The 23,680-nt window shown below is 44.1% G+C and overlaps 1 protein-coding gene across 3 annotated transcripts in view; it reads right to left on the bottom strand.

Annotated features, from left to right (window-relative positions):
• The window catches only part of PDCD11 (programmed cell death 11), a 40,682-nt gene that overhangs the window by 12,565 nt on the left and 4,437 nt on the right, over positions 1-23,680 (bottom strand). For all 3 annotated transcript variants that reach the window (XM_031461684.2, XM_031461685.2, XM_064488376.1), the window contains exons 5-21: positions 22,794-22,955; positions 21,075-21,198; positions 20,434-20,615; positions 15,938-16,045; positions 14,468-14,674; positions 14,139-14,263; positions 13,897-13,957; positions 13,100-13,246; positions 11,547-11,798; positions 10,832-10,966; positions 10,143-10,337; positions 9,054-9,224; positions 8,004-8,223; positions 7,048-7,197; positions 6,513-6,628; positions 4,648-5,189; positions 3,694-3,756 (exon numbers count right to left, since the gene is read on the bottom strand). In XM_031461684.2, coding sequence (XP_031317544.2) covers positions 3,694-3,756; positions 4,648-5,189; positions 6,513-6,628; positions 7,048-7,197; positions 8,004-8,223; positions 9,054-9,224; positions 10,143-10,337; positions 10,832-10,966; positions 11,547-11,798; positions 13,100-13,246; positions 13,897-13,957; positions 14,139-14,263; positions 14,468-14,674; positions 15,938-16,045; positions 20,434-20,615; positions 21,075-21,198; positions 22,794-22,955 — 2,960 coding nt within the window. The remainder of the gene's footprint in view (positions 1-3,693; positions 3,757-4,647; positions 5,190-6,512; positions 6,629-7,047; positions 7,198-8,003; positions 8,224-9,053; positions 9,225-10,142; positions 10,338-10,831; positions 10,967-11,546; positions 11,799-13,099; positions 13,247-13,896; positions 13,958-14,138; positions 14,264-14,467; positions 14,675-15,937; positions 16,046-20,433; positions 20,616-21,074; positions 21,199-22,793; positions 22,956-23,680) is intronic.

Raw genomic sequence — 23,680 nt, 5'->3', positions numbered from 1 at the left:
GCATTGTTTATAAAAGAAAAAAAATTGGAAACAATCCTAAATGTCCTCCATCAGTTTGAGAATACAGAGTTTGGCACATTCACAGGATGGATTACTATTTTAACTCTAGGCACAAAAATGAATGATCTTAAAATTTTGAGTGAAAAAAAGTTGCAGACTTGCAGAAAGTTACTATTTCTGTAAAATTTGAAAAAAGCACACAATAATTTTTGTAGAGATACATATATGTAAAAGTTCATATATATCTGTATATATAACTAAAGTACAGAAGCCAGAGCTAGATATACGTCGGATAATGGAGAATTCATCCTTTGGGGGCAGAGAGAGAAGCCTGGGAAGGGAACACTTCTCTGCCTGGCAGTCTAATAGACAATTTACATTCATTATCTATAATGCTTACATAGTTAGGATAAAAAAATTTATTGATTCAATAGCTGATACCAGAATGCCTCTGTGATGGGCTGAACTGTGTCCCCCACCCACCCTATAATGTTGAAGTAAATAACCCCTAATACCTCAGAATGTGACTATTTGGAGATATGGAATTTAAAGAGGCAATTAAATTAAAATGAGGTCATTAGGATGCGCCTTAATCCAGACTGACTGGTGGCCTTATAAGGAATTAGGCTACAACTCAATAACAAAAAAACAAATAACCCGATGGAAAAACAGAACTTGAGCAGACATTTCTCCAAAGAAGACACACAAATGTCTAAGAAGCATAGGAAAAGGTGCACAACATCACTAATAATCAGGGAAACACAAATCAAAACCACAGTGAGATATTAAACTCGTATCTGTAAGGATGGCCCTTATCAAACAGAAAGTAAGTTTTGGTGAGGATGTGGGAAAAAGCGAACCTTCCTTGTACACTGTTGGTAGGACTGTAAAATGAGTGTAGCTACTATGGAGAACATTAGGGAAGTTCCTCAAAAAACTACCATATGATTCAATACTCCCACTTCTGGGTATATATCAAAAATAATTGAAGGGGCAGGGTACAGCTCGGTGGTAGAGCACATGCTTAGCATGCACGAGGTCCTGGGTTCAATTCCAGTATCTCCTCTAAAAATTAATAAGTAAACCTAATTACCCCCTCAATAAAAATTAAAAAAAAAATAATAATAATTGTAAATAGGATATCAAAAAGCTATCTGTATACCCACATTCAGTGCAGCACTAATCACAGTAGCCAAGATGTGGAAGCAACCTAAATGTCCATGATGGATGAATGGATAAAGACAATGCACATACATACAATGGAATACTACTCAGCCTTAAAAAAGAAGGAAATCCTGCCACATGCTACTACATGGATGCACGTTGAGGACATTATACTAAGTGAAATAAGCCTGTCACAGAAGGACTGTGCATGACTCCACTTACATGAGGTATCTAAAGTAACCAAACTCAAAGAAACAGAAAGTAGAATGATGACTGCCAGAGGCTCGGTCAGGGGAGGGGAAACAAAGAGTTGCTCAGTGGGTCTAGACAGAGTTCCAGTCAAGCAAGATGAGAAAGTGCTAGAGATCTATTACATAACAACATGGATATAGGTAACAATACCATAACGTATGCTTAAAAACTGTTAAAAGGGCAAATCTATGTTGTGCTTTTACCACGATAAAATTTTTTTTTAAAAGAGGAGATCAGAACACAGATACTTCCAAAGGGAAGAGCACTGGAAGACACTGGGAGAAGACAGCCATGTGCAAGCCAAGGAGAGAGGCCTCAGCAGAACAAACCCTGCTGGTACCTTGGAGCTCAGACTGACAGCCTCCAAAACAGTGAGAAAATAGACACCTGTTGTTTAAGCTAAAAAAAAATAAAACTAAAACACACACACACATCGAGTATGTGTCATCCTTTTTTTTTTTTTTTCCTCAAAATGACTTTAAACTGCCTCTCTAAAGAGAATAGCCACAAGAAAAAGAAGGGTGAGCATAACTGATCAATGCTAAGAAAAAACTCACTGACCAGAAGGAATCCCAGAGATCCACCTAAAGACTCCTGAACTGCTCTGCTCTCCTAACTCCTGCCTGTCCAAAGGAGGAACTGATGAGGGAGCATCTTATCTAGCTTGGGTGACCTCATCAACCCTGAACTGATCTCTAGGACACACAACATTCTCTCTGTGCACAAGGTCTCCATATACAAAGGGAGAACAAAAATAGGACTACATCTCTTCAGTGAGTCAACACCATCGATTGATTAAATATTTTTTTCTCTTGACTTCAAAGTACGTTATTTTAAAACACAAAGCATTTGAAAAATATGGCAATAATACGATTATGTTTGTACTGTTTCTCAGGGGCTTTGATTAAAAGAATAATTAACAATACAACACAGGTGCATGGAAGAGGTGGAAGATGTGCCATCACTTTACTTGTCCATCTGTCTGTCTGTTGTTACAACTCTCCATCTCTCATTTGTGAATGTACTCGTTTCCTGGCGTGGCCCACACTGCCACAGTCAGGTATCACCACTCTGGCTCACATCAGTCTCCCAAGACAGGAGGGTGAGCCAACAGCAGGGGTAGCTAATGAGGATCGCAGGGAGTTGTCGCACAATGTTCACCGACTCACCCTTGCAATATTCATTAATGTGAGATACCCACCCTTAGCGTGAATAAACGACTTGACCTCAACCGTAAGTTAAACAAGACCTCACACCTCAGAGGTGAAGACACTACAGACTAAAACAAGGAATACAAGGAGGTGCCTTGTTTTTATAACACAGGGACACAATCATATCTACAAGAATATGGAAACCACAGATTAAATAAATAAGAATGTGTGCATCCACCAAATCTCATTATTCTGGAACTAACAGGCTCTCTGTGAAGTCCCAAGAGTGCAGTTAGCATTTAGAATCAAGCTTCCAGGAGTATTGCCAGACCTCAGACACAAGCCTTCTCAAATATTCCACTTGTATCCTGACCCTTTCAGGACACTGACCAAACTTTATCCTCAGAAAGGTCCTTAAGACATAATTACAAGGTCCTTCCGTAACAGCCCTTGGCACAGAAGACCTACAACCTGGATCGGTACCGGGGCTGACCATGCAGAGACACGTGCACAGTCATGTGTATCCAGCTTCATTCACTGATGGCCTAACAACTCTGAGAGGCTGGGGTTTCTTTTGTTTGTTTTTTGTTTATAAATGGGGGAAGTAGAAGCAGATAAGCCCATGGGTCAAAATGCTTAAGATCCTCTGAAAAAAATGATCCCAGACAAGTTGGACTCACTGCTACATGGAACTATCAGTTCTACTAGTCCACCCAGAACCCCTTGTGGAACACCCCTCTGCAGAATTCACTAGAGTATGGCCTAAAACTTCTGTCAGCAAGCAGTAATCTTCATTCAAACAGGCATCCTTGGCTACACTGTGTTAGAAAAATACTGAGTTCTAGAAAACTGGGTTGAAAGCAAAAATGTTTCTTTTTGTTACATGCCAACAAACAGAACTACAATCAGCCTTTAAATTGATACTTAAACCCTGAATACAGACCTTACATTAATTTCCATATAATCCCACTAAGTAGCCCCATGAGAGCCAAACATCCCTACTAGAGAAATAAGACAACCTGGACAGACAGAGGCAAAGCAAGTCACCATCACCGTGCTGACAACTCAGCTCCTGACTCCAAAGCCCACTGTCCTCACCACGAGAACGTGCTGCTGGAGTTCTCACCTTGGCCGGACACTCAGCTCCGGGATGGTTCGAATAAATCTGGGATGACTTATTGGGAGAAACCTGGAAAGACAAATAGGGTTCAAACCACTTCTCTTATTCTCTGTAACACTGTAACTTGGAGACCAAAATTTCTAACTCCCCACCAAACCAAGCCACACCACCCACCGGTAACGTGTCAGGCCTGAGGGTTTCCATTCTCATCCTCTGCAGTAAATGTTAAGAAGCTGGCTCATTTGATCTTTTTAGGCTCACTGATCACATTAAACCCTGAAAAGAATTTTCTTTATAGACTACATACTCCAAGTCTTCCACTCTAAAAATAAGAAAACTGAGGTCCAAGGAGAATAAGTGACTTAAGTGAAGATCCCACAGTTAGTTACTGAAATGAATATGCAAATTATTGGCGAGGCTTTGAATTCTTTTTTTGCTTTTCTTACAGCAAGTATTTTTACTCCAATAACGTAACTAGATTTAAACTAAATGAGTGTAACTAAAGTATGCAGTGGAGGATGAATTACAGTAACTGCTGATACATACTGAGCAATAACTATGTGTCAGACACCCCACTAGGCACATTACATGCTAGATATTCTTTCTTTCAATCTTTACAATGGCCCAGCGAGCTAGTCACTATCATTACTCTCACTTTACAAACTAGGAAAATAAAATTCAGAAAGTTGAGTAACTACTTAACTCAGTCACGTAATTTTGAGTCCAAAATTCAAATCCGGAATCCAAACCCAGGTCTGACTCTAAATCATTGCTCTTAATCACTACATTATACACTATTAAAAAACAAAGACACACAAAAGGATTTTCTGAATGTTTTGGTTAACTAAAAGAAAGTCTCATTTATATGCAACTTTTTGGAAACTGCCTCGGTTCCAATTCCTTCCTTCATGATTACAGCAACCTCCCCTCAAAGGCAGTCCACCCCCAAAGCCTCCATACTTGAATGTCTTCATGTCTCTCCCGCCAATCACTCGGGCAGTGATCTTTTTCCCAACTTTCAGCTTGGAGGTAGGAGCTGTCCCCACTGGAACATCATCGAGAATGTGGGAGGCGTGGATACAGCCGATGATGCCATCTTCCAGGGTCACAACCACATGGGTGGGCTTAATGGACTTGACAGTCCCTGTGACCACGTCCCCAATGGACAGGGTGTGCTTCTTTATAGTCCCTACAATCAGAGCTGGATCCACTTCCTCATCCTCGTCGACTGTCTCAGAGTCCTTCCGGGTCTTTCTCATGGTCCTCTTAGCAGCTGGCCCCTCAACGGCCAAAAGAAGACCGGTCACTCCCGGTTCTGTGGTCTCGAGGGTTAAAGAGACACCCTGTCCCACCTGCAACTTTTCTGAGTCAAAGTGGAAGGTGTCATTGAGGTGAGAGGTCAGGGAGAAAGCTGCTAGGTGGCCAGTCTCTACCAAGGAGGCAACAGCAAAGGACTCCTCCAAGTGCTGCACGATCGCCTGGTGCTCACTGCCTTTCTTCAGCTGGAAAACAGAAAACCCACTGTCCCTGCTTCTTATAGAGCACAAGCACTCGTTTGTCACCCACCGGGCAGGGTGGGACTGGGGAAACCCTCTGAGTCCCAGGGACCCAAGGCTAACCTGAGCTGTAACAAACTAGCCTTCACTCCCTTGACCCAGCTTTCCCCTCCTGTACACTGAGATGACTTGGCTACACTCAGGGCACCACATCAGAATCTCCTGGAGTTAACTTCTGTTTTGAATTCAGATTCCTAGGTCCTATCCTAGAACTAGTGAAATGAGAACTTTAAAAGTTATTTTAGTGACTGATGTAAAGTCAGGCGACCTCTAACGGTTCTCCAACTTTAAGACACTGTGGCTCCTGATCCTCTTAGTCCTACAGCAGTTCACCCAATTTATTCATCCCCAGTCATTCAGCAGAGTCATTACTGGGAGCTTACTGTGCACAAGGCATTTAGCCTGTCTCCCCAACATCCAGACTGTGCTCACGGCCCTACATGCACCAGCTTCACCTGGATGATAAAATGGAATAGGGGCCTGCTACAAAGCTTAGTGAGGGGTAAATACTGTTCTCTATTTCTGTTGTCTCTCAAAGTCTTAAAACTATAAGCAACCAGAGGTTAAGGATTACACCTATATAATTCTCTGTAGCATACCTTATGAAATTAGAAGCTTAATAAGTACTTTAAACAATGACAAAATACGTACATTACCCAGAGAAAAATTCCACTCATTATTTTGAGATTTCCCTTGAACCCATTCCCTTCCCACACAAAGTGAATAGGACACAGATGAGCAGCCCGGAGGTCAGAACTACCCATACACATGTTTTGTTTGTTCACACATACTTTTTTTTTTTTTTTAAAATCATAGTTTCTAACATTTCCCACCTTCATTTCCGATTCAAAAAATTCAAATTCTGCCTGCTCTTAAAAACCAAAGACTTAACAACACTACACCCAGATGTTCTGATGTGGCAACAGTCAGATGGAGTGAAGTCTCTGCTCCTCCGGGGCAGGGCGGGCAGCCCTCAGTCCAGCGGCATCCTGCTGCCACCGCTCCCTAGCCGCCCCACCCACTTCTCTCAACTACAGTCCCTGCTTGGCCCTAATGACCGCATGCACATGATTTACCCCTGAACCAGAGTGAAAGTCACCACTATTAACAACCACCCCAGGACGAGATGTGTACACTGGAATGAGCCGGATAAATCCAGGCCTACAGTCAGTTACCCTATCTACAGGCCTCTACAGAGGGTGTGGGGTTGAAGGGGTGTATGATGCCTTTGAAACCATGGGAATAGAAGTCATCTATTAGCAAGCTTACCTTTTTAGCTTTTCTATTCACCAAATCATGGCAGAGAGAAACATGTACTTCCAACTTCAACATGTCAATGTTTAAGATTACAACCTTCTTTTTCTGCCCAGATTCCACCTCCTGCCCTGCAGTGCAGAACCAAACACAATGTGATCACCCTCCTGGAGCAGGAGGGAAGGGAAATAGTATCTCTCCAACAGCCCTGCACCCCTTAGATAGAAAAAAGAAAAGAGGACGACCTGTGTCCTGGGTCTATGTGGGTCAAACGTCTAGCTCCGTAAGTCAAGGTCAGGTATGCAGTAATTTATGCAACCTGATACATAAAAATCTAGATTTACCCAATTATAACAATAAAGAGATGCATACCTAAACCTTCTTTAGTATGCTGTTGTCTTGATTTGCGTCCACACAAGCAAAGCATGCCAAAACTTTCTGCTAAATCAGCTTATCTAGCCTATGTATTTGGAAATTCTGTACCCAAGAGAGGAAGCAATGGGCAAAGGGTTCCCCCACCAACCACGATGGGTGAGACAGAAGCACTCACCTGCCCGATGATACCTGCTGGCCCTCAGCACCAGGCCGGGCACTGGGCCCTCACTGAACAGCACAGAGCCATCTTCCAACACCTCCTGAACCTCTAAGTCAAGGAGCATCCCTGGAGTCATCTCGGCCAGCGTCTGGATCAACACAGAGTCTGCCAGAGACCACAGGAAACAGGGATTAGCAAGATGAGACAACACTCACCACTCTTTCCCTTTGGAAACATGCTGCTACGTGGAGGACATTTCCAATGCGGAGTGTTGGAACCACTGTGAGGGTAAAATCGCTTTTGGTAAAAATGTGTGGTATCCATTAAAACTCCTACCACAGGCAGAGACTTATGCCTCTTGCTAATCCCACCTGGCCATAATTCGTGAAAATAGCCAACAAACGTCAGAAACACACGCTTCCCCTTGGTTTCAGAATTTTTGTTCTTTCTGTTTGGAATCTACCCTCTCAAGCTTCTGACTCCCAAATGCCATCAGCGTTCTAACAATCCCACACAATGGTTCAAATCTCAGGAGGGTCAGACTAATCACCCCTCAGGAAATCCAGCAGGTCCCTGTTTCATTTTCTCATCCACTCCATAGTCGATGAATACAGGAACAAAAAGTGAAGAGGTGAATGGATTCACAACAAATGCAAACCTGAAGCCATAGAACTTAGGAAAATTTTCATTCTGGACTGGGAGGGAGCACAAGGGACCTTCTGGGATACTGGTAATGATCTTTTATCTCAATCTGGGTGGGAGTTTAACAGGGAGGTTCATTTTATAAACATTTACTGAGCTGCACCTTAAAAGATGTGTGCCCTTTATAAAAGCCATACTCCCATTAAAAAAAAGTTTAACAATTTTTTTTTAATGTTCAGGAAGCCCCAAAACTCACTGGAACAGACAGGCATAACTGAGGATGCACACTCCCCACCCCCGACCCTCATCCTCTGCCCTCCTGCCCCCACCTCGGTTGCTCATGAGGCTACGGACACCCTGCCGCTCCTCCAGGCACTGCGTCAGGAGGAGGAGGCTGGTGGTGGCCAGGTCCCCCAGGGTGCAGTCCGACAGCCGCAGTGACAGCAGCATCCGCTGCTTCTCCTCGTCCACATTGGTCACCTTCGCCACCACCGTCTGCCCCTCGACAAAGTGGTCACTTGTGGAGGTCACAAACTTGTCACTCATGATCTAAAGGAAAGAGTGAACAAAAATAAAAAAAAGAAAGAACGTCTCTATAAGACAATGCACTTAACACACCCAGAAAGAGGTGTAGGCCGAGGGGGATGGAACCTATGAAGTTCCCCAAGCCCTCTCTGAGCACAGCTCAGCTCCCCTTCCATAAAAACACAGGAGAGACCCTGGCTGCCAACACCACCGCCTTCTAAGGCCACCCAGCCGAGAAGACACAATAGTTGCAAGCCAGAGGGCCACGGAGCTGTCGAGCACCCAATGGCAACCCTCTTCCCCTCACTATGCATGTTTCTGGGGCCCTCCCCACCGCACCCATTTTAAAAACTGTTCTGGCAGGGGATGCAAATGAGATTTGCGCAGGCGAAACATCAGGGGAACACACCTTCAGAAGGGAAGACATATTTATGAATTGTGTGGCAGGAATGAGGGATGAGCCCTTTGCTCACCACTGTTGTACGCTGGCTTTGGTGAGACTCCTCCCCACTCTGGGTCTCAGCTGATTCAGCAGGCCTGGGAGGGGGTTCAACTATGAGATTGCTAGGATCTTTTCTGGTCAAAAAGCCTGCCATCCAATGACCTACCCAAAGCTGTAGCGTGACATAGAAAAGGCGCCCTTTCCTCCAGGACACAGCTCTGAGCCAGGACACAAGGCTGGGCAAGAGGGTGGACTGAATCTCAGCTCTACTCCCTGCCAGTCAGGCGCCTTTATGTCACATCCCTGGAAATCTTTCAAGAGATTAAAGTATCCTGCTCTTTCCCACCAACCCTCAGGTTCCGTGGCCCTGCTGTCTCCCCTCAAAGGCCCTTGTGCAGGGAGCTGAACTTACAGCCTTGGGGGCCAGTCCACTAAGACCTGAGGGGAACTGGACGAACACACCGTAGTCCTTGATGCTCTTCACAAAACCAATGAGCAGCATTCCGGGATGGATTTCTGAGAAGCTCTTGGGATCCTGGCCACCCTCTACTGCAGAGACCAAAGCTGGCTTCCTGCAAAGGAGCTAGTGGCACTTCATCAAGGAATGTTCCAGAAAGCGCAAATGAACTGTCCACCTCTCCCGTCCCCTTTCTCCACTCTACACCCTCTTTACAGTGATTCTAAGTGGGCCAACCAGCAGCAGCGTCACCTGGAACCAGCTAGTGCAGCATATCCTTTAGCACCACCCAGACCTACTGAATCAGACACTGGGGTGGGGCTGGGCCAGCTGTGCTGCCCAAGCCCTCCAGGTGATTCTGACGCACACTGAAGTTTGGGAATCACTGTTTTATTCCGTTCCTCATTAGCTCATCTCCAGATTACTACAGAGAATGGCTCATCCCTGTGGTGTGGCAGCTGCCTTGGCCATGATACAGTTGTGTATCACTGCCTCCATCTTCACACTAATCAACCCTGCCTCCTCTCCTATCTTCTCTGAGATTTTATTTTACACTCTGTGAGAAAGGAGGCAGTGTCTTCCTTCTAAGCGCCCACACTAAGACCGAAGGGAATATTCTGAGACCTGTACACCAGTGGGGAAGGGGAGGGGAGAAAGGAGGACAGCAGTTACCTTCCTAACTGTTCTAACTCAAGGGGTGAGCACTGAGCACCCCGAGACAGCCGGATGCACCGCTGGGAGTGTCCTGCGGGCCCTGGCGTGCCACAGGGCCTCTCCCCAACACCCTGGACTCCCACTCTGCCCTGACCACCGGCATCTGCCTGCAGGGCCCTGACCCTGCTCTGCTTCCCCACCCAGGGGAACAGAGGCAAAGTGCAGGCGTGGCCACTGGACTGGTACTACGGAGGTATTTCTGAATTCAGACGGCCAGTTTCCTCTCCATGGAGTTTCCAACTAAGAGCAGAGCCTGACCTGGAGTTCCCTATCCCCCTAGGGCCCACGGTTCCCCAAATTCCATGACTCCCAGATCCCAGGAAAGGATACAACATGTTCGTGATGCTCGCTCAGACACAGGACTCTGTGAAGGGTGTCGCCCGCCTGGAGCCAGTGATACAACAGTGGGCCATTGGCAACGTGGTCTGACAGATGAGGCGTAGGGAGGAAGGCAGGGATGTTGTGGGGCAGGACAGCCACCTTCAGCCCATCTTTGGCCTTCTCTAAAACCTTCACATCCACCAACTATCCAGGGAAGAGAAAGACAAAAAATAGTACTTGTCTTCAGCAGAGAGCAACCTCTTATAGGTCAGGTAGAGATCAGAAGCATCAAATTCCAGCACCAGGGAAGACTGAGAGGTCACAATCAGAGAAGCAGCTTCCTTCCACCCACCACCCCACCACCCCCAAAGACCCAGCAGGCACACACACCCACAAGCACAGTAGGACCCATCTGTGGGCTCACATCACTCCTCTCCCAAGTCCCTTCACTGGGTCCCAAAGGAAAGACAACCTTGCATTCCGGCCCTAGGGACCAGAGAGGACAGAGGGCAGCAGTACACCGCTGACACGCCACATTGTAACAGAACCTCTCTTTCCTTCCATTTGCTCTGACACACAGCCATATCTAGCTCCTTTGATCTTTCCACTCCATGGGTTCCAGGACCCACTGTGTCAGGGGCACCCTATGTGTTTAGTGACAAGTAACTAAAATAACTCGTCTGGAGAAGTCCAGGTACCTGCCCGGTGTTAATGGCTCTTCTTTTTTTCTGACTGTGTCCCGCACACTCTTTCTTTGGATCACTTGACAGCTTAAATGACAAGAGCATCCTCTCTTTGGATGGCTCACAGCTCAGCACCACAACCTTCACCACCTGGTGAGAAACCACACCTGCTTGGCCAACTGCCCCCAGCAGGCCTTCCAGGCCCTGGAGAGAGCTGCCCCCAACAAGTGCCGCAGAGGCCCTGGGTGATCCACCAAGACCCCGGATCAGATCAGAAGGCAGTGAAAAGAAACGTACTGAGGGCTACATAGAACCCCCACAAGTCAGTTTTTAGGGTGAAAAAAAAAGACATGAATAAATTTTTTTTGGTACAACCCCCAGTTTTAAAAAATTATTATTCCTAGACAGACCCAGACTCACTAGTTTTATGGCAGCACCCCCTTGTGGTGACAGTGGCCTCAGAATAATTTGTGATAGGACGGACACCAGCGCATTGTAGGTAAAGACTAATTTCTTCCAGGTTGAGGGCCTGATGTCTGTTGTTTCCAGCTTCCACTGAACCCTGTTGAGGGTTTCTCTCTGTTCTGTTCCCACCTCCTCCATTTAGCTGGCTCAGGTCCACTAGGCCCCACGCTCTCTCTTTCCACATCCCTTAAAAAGTAGACCCCCTACACCAAATCTGTGTTCATGGGGTCTCCAAGGGTAGGAGCCTGTCTAGGGAAAGGGTTACCTGGCCAGTGTAAAAGACACTCTCTGGGTCAGGGACATACTCGGCACTGAGCTCATGCTTGGGCACCAGTCCCTGCACATCATTGTAGAATTTCACAATGCAGCCATAGTCCTTGACCCTGAGGATAAAGCCATGTGTCTGCAGCCCAGGCTTGGCATCAGCATAGCAGGTAATGGCAGGCAGTTTGGATTCAACCAGGGTCTTCTTCAGGGTCATTATCAGCTTCTTGGCTTCAGGGTTACAAAGTAAAACCTAGGGAAGGATATTGGCCATCATCAAGTTATCTGCTATCAAGAGAGTCCCTGACCCCCTCAAGACCAAAGGCCATAGTCAGTCCCTAAGAACCTGCTATCTCTTCCCCTCTGAGAATAATCTCAGCCACAAAGCCTCCCTGCTTCCTGCTGAGTGACAATCTAGGCAGCATTCATCTCTATCTCAAATGTACTTCCTCCCCTAAGTTCCCTCCTGGGCCTAGGGCAACACTCATTATCCCATGCACCCTCAGAGTCCTGTGTCGGCTACTTCTGCTCTGCCTTAGCGCTCTCCCCACCGCATCTTGTCTAACAGAATGAATGACTGAGCCAGTTTCCACCTCCATACTGTTGTGTGCTAGCTATAAACTAACACTGAGAGATCCAACCACCTCTCATTCCTCAGGTCATTTCCTTGAGGGCAGAGAAATTCCTCTATTTCCAACCTCCTGACCCCACTAGCATGAAATTTTGTACCAATAAGTAATCAATACCTTTGCTGACTCAATAATGAAATAAAATGAAAATAAGAAAATTCTAACATTCTGAGTGCCTGCACATACCCAGCCTTAACTACTATGTACTATCGCATTTAATCTTCACAACTTCAGGAAGCTTCTCTGAAGATCCAAGTCTTTGTCATGAAACACTCAAGTTTTGGTAGCTTTTTGGGGGCTATTTCTGTGCCTGACAAATCCATTCCTCCTCCTCAACCTTCCAAATCCTACCCACCCTCCTTTCCAGTTCATGTCCCACCTCTGTCAGAAATCTAGAAGACATTATTGTCATATAGAGATCAATTTGAAAACTGGTTCTGCCATTTATTAGCTGTGTGAGCTTGGGCAAGATACTTGGCTTTCCTAAGCTTTAATTTCCCCACCTACAACATGAGGGTAACAGTATTCCCTTTACAGAGCTGTTTTAAGGATTAAATGAAATAATGCATGTTACGTGCCTAGCATAGCAACTGGCACATGATACCTGATAGCTGCTACTGATCATCATTATCAATGATTCTTACCGCCCCAGCTTACCCTCACCTCCCCTTTGTGAAATATGACCACAGCGTACAGCCTACGCCAAACCATGTGGGCCTGCTCTCTTCATGTATGGTTATTTTAACTCTCAATTATACTACACAATTATAAAGGGCAGGAACCTGGTTTTCTCTTTCCAATGCCAGGCACAGCCCTGCAGACGATATGTGGCCATTTTGTGGAAAGATGCAGAAACTCCAGCTGAGAAGCACTGCTCTCTTCCCATCTGGCCAAAACCCCAACAAAGACCCATCAGGAGGCTCACCCGGCACTTGACTTCATCCCCAATGTGGTACTTCTTCTCTGGATTCTTCATAAGGATGTCAGCCAGGTGCATAGGGGGTACCAGGCCTCTGACTTGCTTGCTCACCTTCACCAGTATCCCGTATGGCTTTATGGTCAGCACCGTGCCCTAGAGAGTCCAAGGAAAAGATGCCATGATGCCTTAAGAATGGTCTTTCCTACACTACTTACAACACAGCATCTCACACCTCTCTTTCGAATGCCACCTTCCTGGGCTAACTGGGCCTGCTATTCCAGATCTCATGGGGGCAAAGCACCCACCCCACACTGATCCAGAGGCAGTAGGATTTATTTATGAGAAACTTCACATCTTTATGTATGAGCATGTTCTTTCTGTCTGCCTTACAAGTACATTCTCCAATGGAAGGGACTGGGTCTCCTAAGGAATGAACTCCATATGAAGAGGAGCTTTCCACTGGGGCTAAGTGGTTGGACAGGAGAGGCAACTGGAACTGGCTTTTTACTAACATCCCAGGTGTCTCAAGTATCATAGAACTTTGACCTGGACTAATAAACACCACCGAATCCCAAAATTGATGACCTACTGCCTCTGTGTAGTTGGGAGGTGCTAGCAAGACTTTACCTTAAAATTAATTACAAGTTACCCAAGGGAAGAAAAACAAATTCCAGTTAGCAGGCAGAAGCAAGGAGCATGACTTTAAAAGTGTTCACATGAGGACTAATAAGCTGACAGTTAACCTGTGAACTAAAGACTGTCTGAAAGTGGGGGAGTATCTAATTATACACCTGAGGTCTTACCTTTACCAAGACCCCAGGTTTGATGTCATGATACCAAAGGAACTGAGCTTCAATAATAGACCTAGAACAAAACGCAAATACAAGATTTAAAAACTAGGGTAGAGGCTGCCTAAAATTCAGAGCTACCAAAATCATGCTGGCAAGAAAGGAAACCGTCACCAAGCAAGGCCAGGAGACACTGTGACCATGCACCCACACAGGGGCACACCTCTACACCTCATGTGAGTTAATGACAGACTTACGTCCGCAGAGAGAGTAAAGCGAGTTCATCCATTTGGCTGTAGTCAATGATTCTACACTTGTGAGTGTTTCCTGGCTTGAAGGTCTCAGGTTTGAAGAGTTTCTTAGAGTTGGAGAGATGGCTGAGCTACAAAGTATGAAGTGATTAAGAACAAAACAGAGACAACAGTCTGGGGCAATCAGACATTAAATCAGACATAGAGATGACTCAAAACCTTTATCACCTACCCTGAAAACAGTACTCTGATTACCTGTTAAAATAATTGCTCTAACTAAAGGACCCCAAAAGTCCTTCTGGGTAACATCTCAATGAAGCAAAGAGCCTCCTTACCCAGGCATAGGCCAGAGCCCCATCCTTCAGCCTGAAGGTGGCCCCAGTGTTGGGGAAAAAGTCCTGGACAGGAACATCATCCAGCACAGCTCCCAGCTGCTGGCAAGAGAGTCGAGGGAGTGGGCGCCCAGGATGCAGGAAGATGGGGCGCAGGCTCAGCCGCACAGCTCTGGTCTGAGGATGGACACAGAGGACACAGGCCTTTACCTAAACGAGGAAAAGGGCATAATGAGCAGGACAAAGCACACTGGAGATAAGACACTCTGGAGAGGACTTTTTGGGAGGGTCAAGATTCTCCATACGCTGGCCAAGCTATAGACAGAAGTACTAAAATCACCTTGTGTCGGGGGATGGAAATAGCTCAGTAGTAGAGTACATGCTCAGCATGCACGAGGTCCTGGGTTCAATCCCTGGTACCTCCATTAAAAAAAGAAAAAAAGTAGAAAGAAAAATTTAAATAAAATCAGCTCATGCAATCATGCAGCATGTGGAAAGTTCAAATGATATCCCAGAGGAACTATGTCCGACTGAACCAATGCTTATTCAAGACCAGGAAAATATATACCAGGTCTCCTCAACACCATGAGGCTAATAATATACAAGCAACAGAAGCCATGTACTGGCGTCACTACGTCAGAAGCTCCTCTGAAACACAGCAGAAACAGTCTACTCTGATCATAAGGTCATTGCATGTAAAATGTCTCAACTCTGTACACAAATATGACTATAAGGAAAAAAATTACTAGAAGGAGGTTCACCAGAAAGTTAACAATACTATCACTAGGTGTTGGGAAAACCTACTTTTACTGAAAAAAAAAAAACTACACACACAACAAAGCTTCTACAGCTTCCACTAGCACGTGTTACTGTTAAAAAATAAATTATTTGGGGATTTCTAATAAAACTCTGATTAACATATATTGAGATTTTCTTCTCAAATATCCATGTTCATTGTAGAAAATTTGAATATTTAAATAAGGGTAGAAAAATCACCCAGACTTAATCACTAATGCCTGACTGCATAATTGTCCAGTATTTTAACCAGGTGCACTCTTTTTAAGATTTTTTTTAAAAAAAACTAAATCTATGTTACAGTATTTTTTAAACTATATATTTCTATTTAAACATATATCTTGTTCTCCTATGTTAAATACTCTTCCAAAACACTTTACATTATATAAGCAAAAGATTCATTACCAAAGAAAAGACAAGAAGTCAAACCATATGGAAGAACATGAAATAAAAACGACAAGTTGCCTTCTTCTCCATATGCTCCTTCTCTAATCGCAGGCCCCAGAAGTAACCACTGGTGGTCTCTCGTGGCCCTTCCACAACACTTCACTCCCCTCTCCGCCTCTCTGACATCTGTCCACACGCATTCCCAGGACCTGACCATAGCTCACTGCTGATAATCGACAGCTGACTGGGACACAACTGAAATCAAGAAAAGGTAAGTGCAACATTTCTTACTGGCTGATTTGAGAAGTATGTTCCAGCTTTCTTGGGATCCAGGTGCATAAAGTCAACCAGGCCAGTGAAGAATGAGAGAAATTTCAGTGTAAGGCCAAGTGGAGTCACCTAGAAATAAACAGAACCAGTTATAAAAAAAATCTCTGTGAAAGAACCAAGAATGTTCAAGATATCATTCATACTAAGCACTCAGTGCCACACTTTCCATGATAACTGTGTGTCTCTCCTCCCCCTGCTAACCTGTATCATCTCTCTTCCTATAAAATCAAATGGCAAGGCAACTCCTGGCACAGGGTGTCCCTCTATTCAGGAGGCTCACCTCCCTTCCAGCCCGAGAGGACAGCAGTCTTCCACTCTTGGGATTTCCCAGTGGGATGGAAGGTGCCTTGTAACAAGGATCCCCAAGGAACTGCCAGCCTGACAACGTGGACAAATTGTCACTAACTTGGTGATGTGCCCTGACAAAGAAGGTAAAACCCAAATGCTTACAGAAGGGAGATACTGACCATGACCAAATCACCCTATAGAGCCTCTCAAAGCTAAGAAATTAGAGGTGACAAACACATCAAAAGAGAGCAATGAAGTGGTTGATTGAAATCAGGGAAACTAAGTCAGATTCCCCAGGTCCTCTCCTCAAACTGCAGGGTCCACCTCTCTCCCATCACCACAGAAAATGCGCCAGACTCAAAACACAGAATAGGGCAAACCATGAAAACATGGATTAAGAAAAATTCTGAATATCATATAGATTATTAGATATACAGACATACCACCTTTCTCCCGTCTAGCTCTTAACAGCCAGACTTACACCCTCCTGAGTCAGAAGAGATCCTTTCTAGAGAAATCTAATATGCCAGAGAAGACTTTTAACAATGACACCTGGAGGTTGCTCAAAAAAAGTCAGCTAGTCTCCCGATCCTGAGAGTGAAGTCAGCCAGTCAAGAAGTCCCATCCAGGCACACAGACCTCTTAGCAGTTTTTTAGTGCCTTACTCATACTATGGTGGTCAAAACAAAAACTCAATGGAGAATGGAAAGTTTAAGTTGGGAGACTCTCCCAGAAGGCAGGATATACATAAATGTATGCATGTATCAAACCAAAGAGAAGAAAAAGTAAGAAAATTAGAAAACTGATTCATTAAGGCTAACATCATACTAATAGGAGTTCCAGAAAAAGAAAATTCCGGGGGAGGGTAAAGCTCAAGTGGTAGAGTGTGTGCTTAGGTATGAATGAGGTCCAGGGTTCAATCCTCAGTACCAGTACATATACCACCCCAAAAAAAATTCAGAAAAAGAAAATTATATTAAAAATTTTAAAAGATCTGATAAGGGGCTAGGATCTAGAATATATAAAGAACCCTTATACCATTTTTAAAAATTTTTAAGTGGTTAAAGGACTCCTGAATAGCTATTTCTCCAAAGATATATAAATGGCCAATAAACACAGGAAAAGATGCTCAGCATCACTAATCACCAGAGGAATGCAAACCAAAATCACAAGATACTACTTCACACCAACTAATATGGCTATGATAAAAAGAAGGATAAATGTTCACGAGAATGGAGAGAAACTGGAACCCTTGTACTGCTGGTGGGGATGGAAAACATTGCAGCCACTTAGGCTGTTCCTCAAAAAGTTAAACACTGAGTTACCATATGACCCAACAATTCCATTCCTAGATCTATACCCAAGAGAAATGAAGGCATACGCCCTCACAAAAATTTGTACACAAATTCCATAGCAGCATTATTCACAATAGCCAAGAGTGGGAACAATCCAAACGTCCACTGACTCCATACGATGGCACAATATTCAGCCCTAAAAGGAATAAATCACTGACACCTGCTACAACATAGATGAACCTTGAAAATATGCTAAGTGCAAGAAACTAGACACAAAAGGCCACATACTGTATGGTTCAATTTATATGAAATATCCAGGATAGGCAAATTCAGAGATAGAACTAGATTAGTAGTTGCCAGAGGCTCAACAGAGGGATGAATGTAGAGTGACAACCAATGGGTACCAGGTTTCTTTCTGGAGTGATGAACATGTTCTGGAATTAAACAGTGGTGATACCTGCACACCCTTGTGAATGCACTAAAAAACCATTAAACTATACAGTTTAAAAGGGTGAATTTACTATATGTAAACTATATCTTGATTTAAAATTTTAAAAAAAAAACACCCAACAATACAAAAAACTTTTGTAGAACTGAAGGATCTGCATTTCTGGATTACAGGTCTGCAGCACAAATAAATGGACAGAGAGCCATACCAAAGCACATCATTGTGAACTTTAAAATAAAAGGGATAAAGACAAGATCCTTGAACATACAAAGGAAGGGAAATCAAAATAACATCAGACTTTTCAATAGCACCAGAGAACAAGTGACAATGGGAACAATGACTTCAAAATTCTGAGTTATTTTTGACCTAGAATTCTAAACCCAGCTTAATGATCCACCACATGTTAGAGCAGAATAAAGATGTTTTCAGATATAGTAGGTGTGCAGAAAAGAGTTAAATTAGCAGGCCTTAGACTGTGATCCTTAGAAAAGCCTGCCCTGAGCTGGTGTCTGGGAACTTAGATTTCGGGAGGGTTCCCACTGCTCCTAGAACTAAGTGGCTCACTGTACCTAAACTATTTGTGCAAACAATAAGGTTTATGCTAAACACTCGAATTCTTTATGGGAGTTTGAATTTTGGTACATGCAAGGCAGAGGGTGCCTATGTGACCAGCCCCAATAAAAACTCTCAAATGAACTTTGCTGGTAGACAATATTCACATGTGTTGTCGTAACTTGCTGCTAGAGGAATTAAATACAGCCTTTGTGACTCCACTGGGAGAGGACTCTTGGAAGCTTGAAGCTGGTTTCTTTGGGACTTTGCTCCATGGGCCTTTTCCCTTTGCTGATTCTGCTTTGCCTCCTTTCACTGTAATAAATCATAGCTGTGAGCACCACTCAATGCTGAGTCCTGTTGAGTCCTCCCAGTGAATCATCGAACCTGGGAGTGGTCTCGGGAATTCCAAAATACATTAGGTCAAGAAAGTAACCTCCCATGTGCTTTTCTGAGAGTGCGTCTGGAGAATGTGATACATTAAAATAAACTAAAAAAGAGGAATACACGGAATCAAAGAAGGCTCTATCCCAGCATTAGAGCGATGCAGCTGCATGCCAAAGAATGCCAGCAAACCACCAGAAGCCAGAAAGAGGCAAGCAATGGTTCCCCCGCCGGTGTTGGAGGGCACACAGCCTGCCAAAACCTTGATTCCAGGCTTCTACCTTCCAGGAACTGTGAGACAATAAGTTTCTGTTGCTTTAATCCACCTAGTTTGTGGTCCTTTGTTAAGGCAACCCCACGAAACTGGTAAAATACACGTACAACCAAAAATATAATACATGTACAACCAAAAATATAAAAAAATCCCACTGGAAAAGAAAAAGAAGGCTCTATGCAATACAGGGGAGTGAGTTGGGAAGGGTACAGCTCAGTGGTGGAACGCATGCTTAGCATGCATGAGGTCCTGGTTCAATTCCCAGTACCTCCATAAAGAAAAATAAAAACCCCTAATTACCTCCCTTCCCCTCAAAAAAAAACCCAATACAGGGGAATGGGGAAGGATCCAGGATGACAGTGACGGAAAGTCCTTGGGCATCAACTATGCAGAAGCCCTATAGAGCAACCAGTCCAGATTAGAGCAGGATGACAGTAAAAGGATCTCCAGGTTGGGGGAAAAAAAGTAACAAGGATTATTTAAAGGGCCTGAAGATACAGAAAATAGAAACAGTGAAAGGTATAGGAAGAGAATTCAGCAAACAACAAAAACAAAGCTGATTACCAACTTCAGGAAAAAAAGCTGTTCAAGAAAGAGTCAAATACTACCCAGCTCAGCAAGTAAATATATTTATGTAGTCACAATAATTTAAACACTGAATAATGATTTAATCAAAATTTTTCTGGACCCCTGTTGAAAGGTTGGGGGAAGGGAAGGGAAGCATAAGAGAGCCAAAACTTCACCTACCTTGATACGAAGTTAAAACTCAATGCCTAAAAGTGATAAACCATGAGATACAGCAGAAGCTTATTACTTAGAACTGTGGGGGTAAATTTCAAAAGATAAGCTAAAAGAATTAAAGACGGGGGTTAGATGGGATGAGACAGTTCTTCATTATAAGCCTTTCAATACCATTTGATCTTTTAGATCAGCACTGTCCAACAGAAATATAAGCCACATACGTAATTTCAAGTTACCTAATAGTCACATTATAAAAACTGCAAAGAAACAGATGAAATTTATTTTAGTAGTTTATTTAACCCAATATATCCAAAATATTATTTCAACATGTGCTACTGGCTACATTTCAAGTGCTTGATGGCCACATGGGACCAGTGCCACCCTACTGGACAGCACAGTTTAGGCTGTGTGCACACACTACTTCAATAAAAATGATTTTTACCTTAGAAAATAGCAGTAACAATGAATGGCTTACCTTCTGTACCTGGGCTTTGACCACCAATCCTGGCAGCAGGTTATTGTGGGTCCAGTTTTGCTCCTCAGTGGCAATGGCAGCAGAAACTTCTGAATGACCAATAGACAGACTAACAACTCCCCCGTTGCCTTTCACCTCTTCAATGGTGCAGTTCAGGTACTGACCCACCTTCAATTTAGCACCTGCAAGCCCAACCCCCAAAAGGAAAATACCTCTATGAGAAGGACTCCTAACTTGAGCTCAAGCAATACCTGAAGGATCCATGGCCCACCTGCCTGGTTACCGTGCAACACTCCCTATGTGCCCAGGCTCTCAGAGACCAACTACAAGAAGGGAGCAAAGTGACGCAAAAGTATGGAAACCTCAACAAGGCAGGAGAGTGCTGCTTCAGAGGCTTTGAGGACCCAAATTCCAGTGGAATCTTCTAAGTGAGCAAAAGTGAAACTGGTCCATCAGATCTTAGTGAGACTGCCATTCCTGACCCTTGACACCTCTTCCCTTTTCTACCAGCTAAGATTAACAGCTGATTTTAGCAAAGCCAAGCAGCCTTTAAGGTCACCACTCCGTCATTTTACTTACCGAAGTGGCATCTAAATATAATCCCCACACAACCATGTACCGGCCCCTCTTCATCCCCTCACCTTTGTTCTTCTGTCGGATGTACTCCTGGGCTTTCTGCAGTGGCAGAAAAGCTCTGGCCCCACCAACACCAATGTCCACTAGGTAGCCATGGTCTTCCAGGCTGGACACAGTGCCTGTAAGCAGCTGGAGGAAGAAAAAGCATTCTCCAAAGTTCAAAAGTCAAAGGTCAAAGGATATATGAACAAACATCCATTACCAAACACGACTGCTCCCACCATCAATCTCCATACATCATCCCATAATCCCACGCAGCCTTCCACTTTAACTTTAAACCTCAATCCAGGGAGTAGGGGTAGATATAGCTCAATGGTAGAGAGTGTTCTTAGCATGCAAGAGGTCCTGGGTTCAGTCACCAGTCTTTACTTAAAAAAAAAAAAAAAAAAAACCCAAAAAACCTCAATCCCTAAAACACAGGGAATATCGTCATATTTTATTACAACTATACATGGGGTATAACCTATAAAAACTGTGTCACTATATTGTACACCTGTAACATGCATAATATTGTGCCTCAATTATACTTCAATTTAAAAAAAATTTTTTTAAAGAAAAGGAAAAAACCCCTCAATCCCACTAGAGAATAGAAGAGTAAAAGACATCTTAATTCTCCCAGGATTTGGAGGATCTTATGGTTTCCAGACAGTGAAGAGTTGAATAATGGAATGACAGAAGTGGAGGTCTCTCCACTGGAGGATTTTCAAAAGACAGGAAAGGCTTTCATGTTATACAAAGAGAGATAAACCAGACAGCCTTGCACGGTCACTCCCAGTGCCATGACTAATGAGAATTCAGAACTACTACTCTTCTGTCATCATGACTTTTCTAAGCACCTCCAAGACATTAAAAAAAAAAAATCTTGCCAACCTCCTTTATATTTCATGGGAGGCACTGTGGCATTCAAATCTGGCTCTGACACTTATGAGCTATTTGGTCTTTGGCCACTTAAACCTTATTCAGTCTATTTTCTCAGACATACAAGAAGGATCTCTATCAGCCTCACAGGGTTGCTATAAAAATTTCTTTGGAACAGCACCTATCAAACAGCAGCTTCTCAGCACCTGTCAATTTCCTACAACTTGGCTTACTTTTATTTCCCTTTTTACTCAACTTTTAGGGCCTGTCCCAAACTCCACTGCTTCTAACCAAACGTTACAAAATCATATTGATCTCCTTCCTCTCAAGTGAGTATAGTTCATGAGTGTGTTTTGTACCTACTTAACTTGGAGGTGCTGAGCGAGGATGAATTTCCCCTGAATCTCTACAGGACCGGGAGGTTCAGTGGCAGACTACCTGTTAGTACAACTGACAGACTCACTGCCCTGTCTACCCTGTCTCTTGTTCTCAGAGAGCAGTCCTCAAGCATACACCCCAAATGCCAATGGCTTAAGGCTTATCTGTGAAGAAGTCTTGGTAAGATAAGGTACTTCAAGGAACTCCTTCTCACCCTTACTAAGATTTCCTTGGAGGCATTTTTTTTTCCTACCAGCACATCTTGGACTTGCTTTCCCTGTCTACCCTCCAAAGTAATGTGATTAGGTTCAAGCCTTCAATTTCCATCAAGAGCCCAAAACACTCTGGAGAACCCCCACCCCCAGGGAAAGACCCACCCCATGTGTAACAGTTAAGCTGAAAGTGAAAGGCAGTCTACACACACCCAAGGAGGCAGGAAAGGGAGAAGGCACGTCGCCTGCTCCTCTTCCCTGGCCCCAGATACGTACCATGCCGGATTTCAGGGCTTCAGCACTCAGCACTTTGTTGACATTTTTGGGGTTCAGAGATAGCTTGATATTCTTTTTGCCCCTCTGAGTGATGCTCAGACTGCTCACCACACATCTCACCAGCATTCCAGGTGAGAAGAGCTCAGGCAAGCTGACCAGGTCCTGCATAATACAAATGAGGAAGACTTGATACGCACCCTTCCCCTGAACTGAGAATTCATTGCACAGCTCTGGCTCAATGTTTTTTTATCCTCAGATCCCAAAGAGCCCAAAAGGTGGATGAAGATAGTAACTGCTCGCCCACAAAGGAGGATGGGTCTGTGGCCAAGTCACAGTCTTAAATTACAGCAAAAGGCCTCCAAACATCTCCACACAATGGGTAAAAGAGAGATGACTTGTCAAAAGAATCCTCTACGTTTTCTGTCTCTACTTCCTCACCTCCTACTTCCTCACCTCCTACTCACTCTTCAGCTCCCGACAGTCTGCATTCCACGCCCTCACTCCATACTTCATCCCCCAAGAAAATCTATCAATGACTTCCATGTTGCTAAATCCAGCAGTCCATCTTACACTCCTTCTCTTACGTGACCTTTACAAAGCATTTAACATCGGTGCTCTTTCTCTCTTTAAACATTTCCTCCCGTCTTCTAAGACCCTTTAATCACTGATTTTCTTCTTTACCTCTCTGGCCCCATGTTCCTCCTTTTATCCAGCAATTAAAATACAGGATTTACTCTTGGCTCAGTCTTTCAGTCTCCTCTCATTCTGAGCAACTTCCTCCCCCTTTACAGTTTCAACTACTACCTATACAAAGAAGTCTCACACACTCATATTTCTACCCCAGACTCCCTTGAGCTTCAGGATCACCTATCTACTGGTTGTCTCAA

This window comes from Camelus dromedarius, chromosome 8 (assembly GCF_036321535.1).
Source record: "Camelus dromedarius isolate mCamDro1 chromosome 8, mCamDro1.pat, whole genome shotgun sequence".
Classification (NCBI taxonomy): domain Eukaryota; kingdom Metazoa; phylum Chordata; class Mammalia; order Artiodactyla; family Camelidae; genus Camelus; species Camelus dromedarius.
Note: the sequence above shows the minus strand (reverse complement) of the source record. Positions and strands in the feature narration are given on the sequence as shown.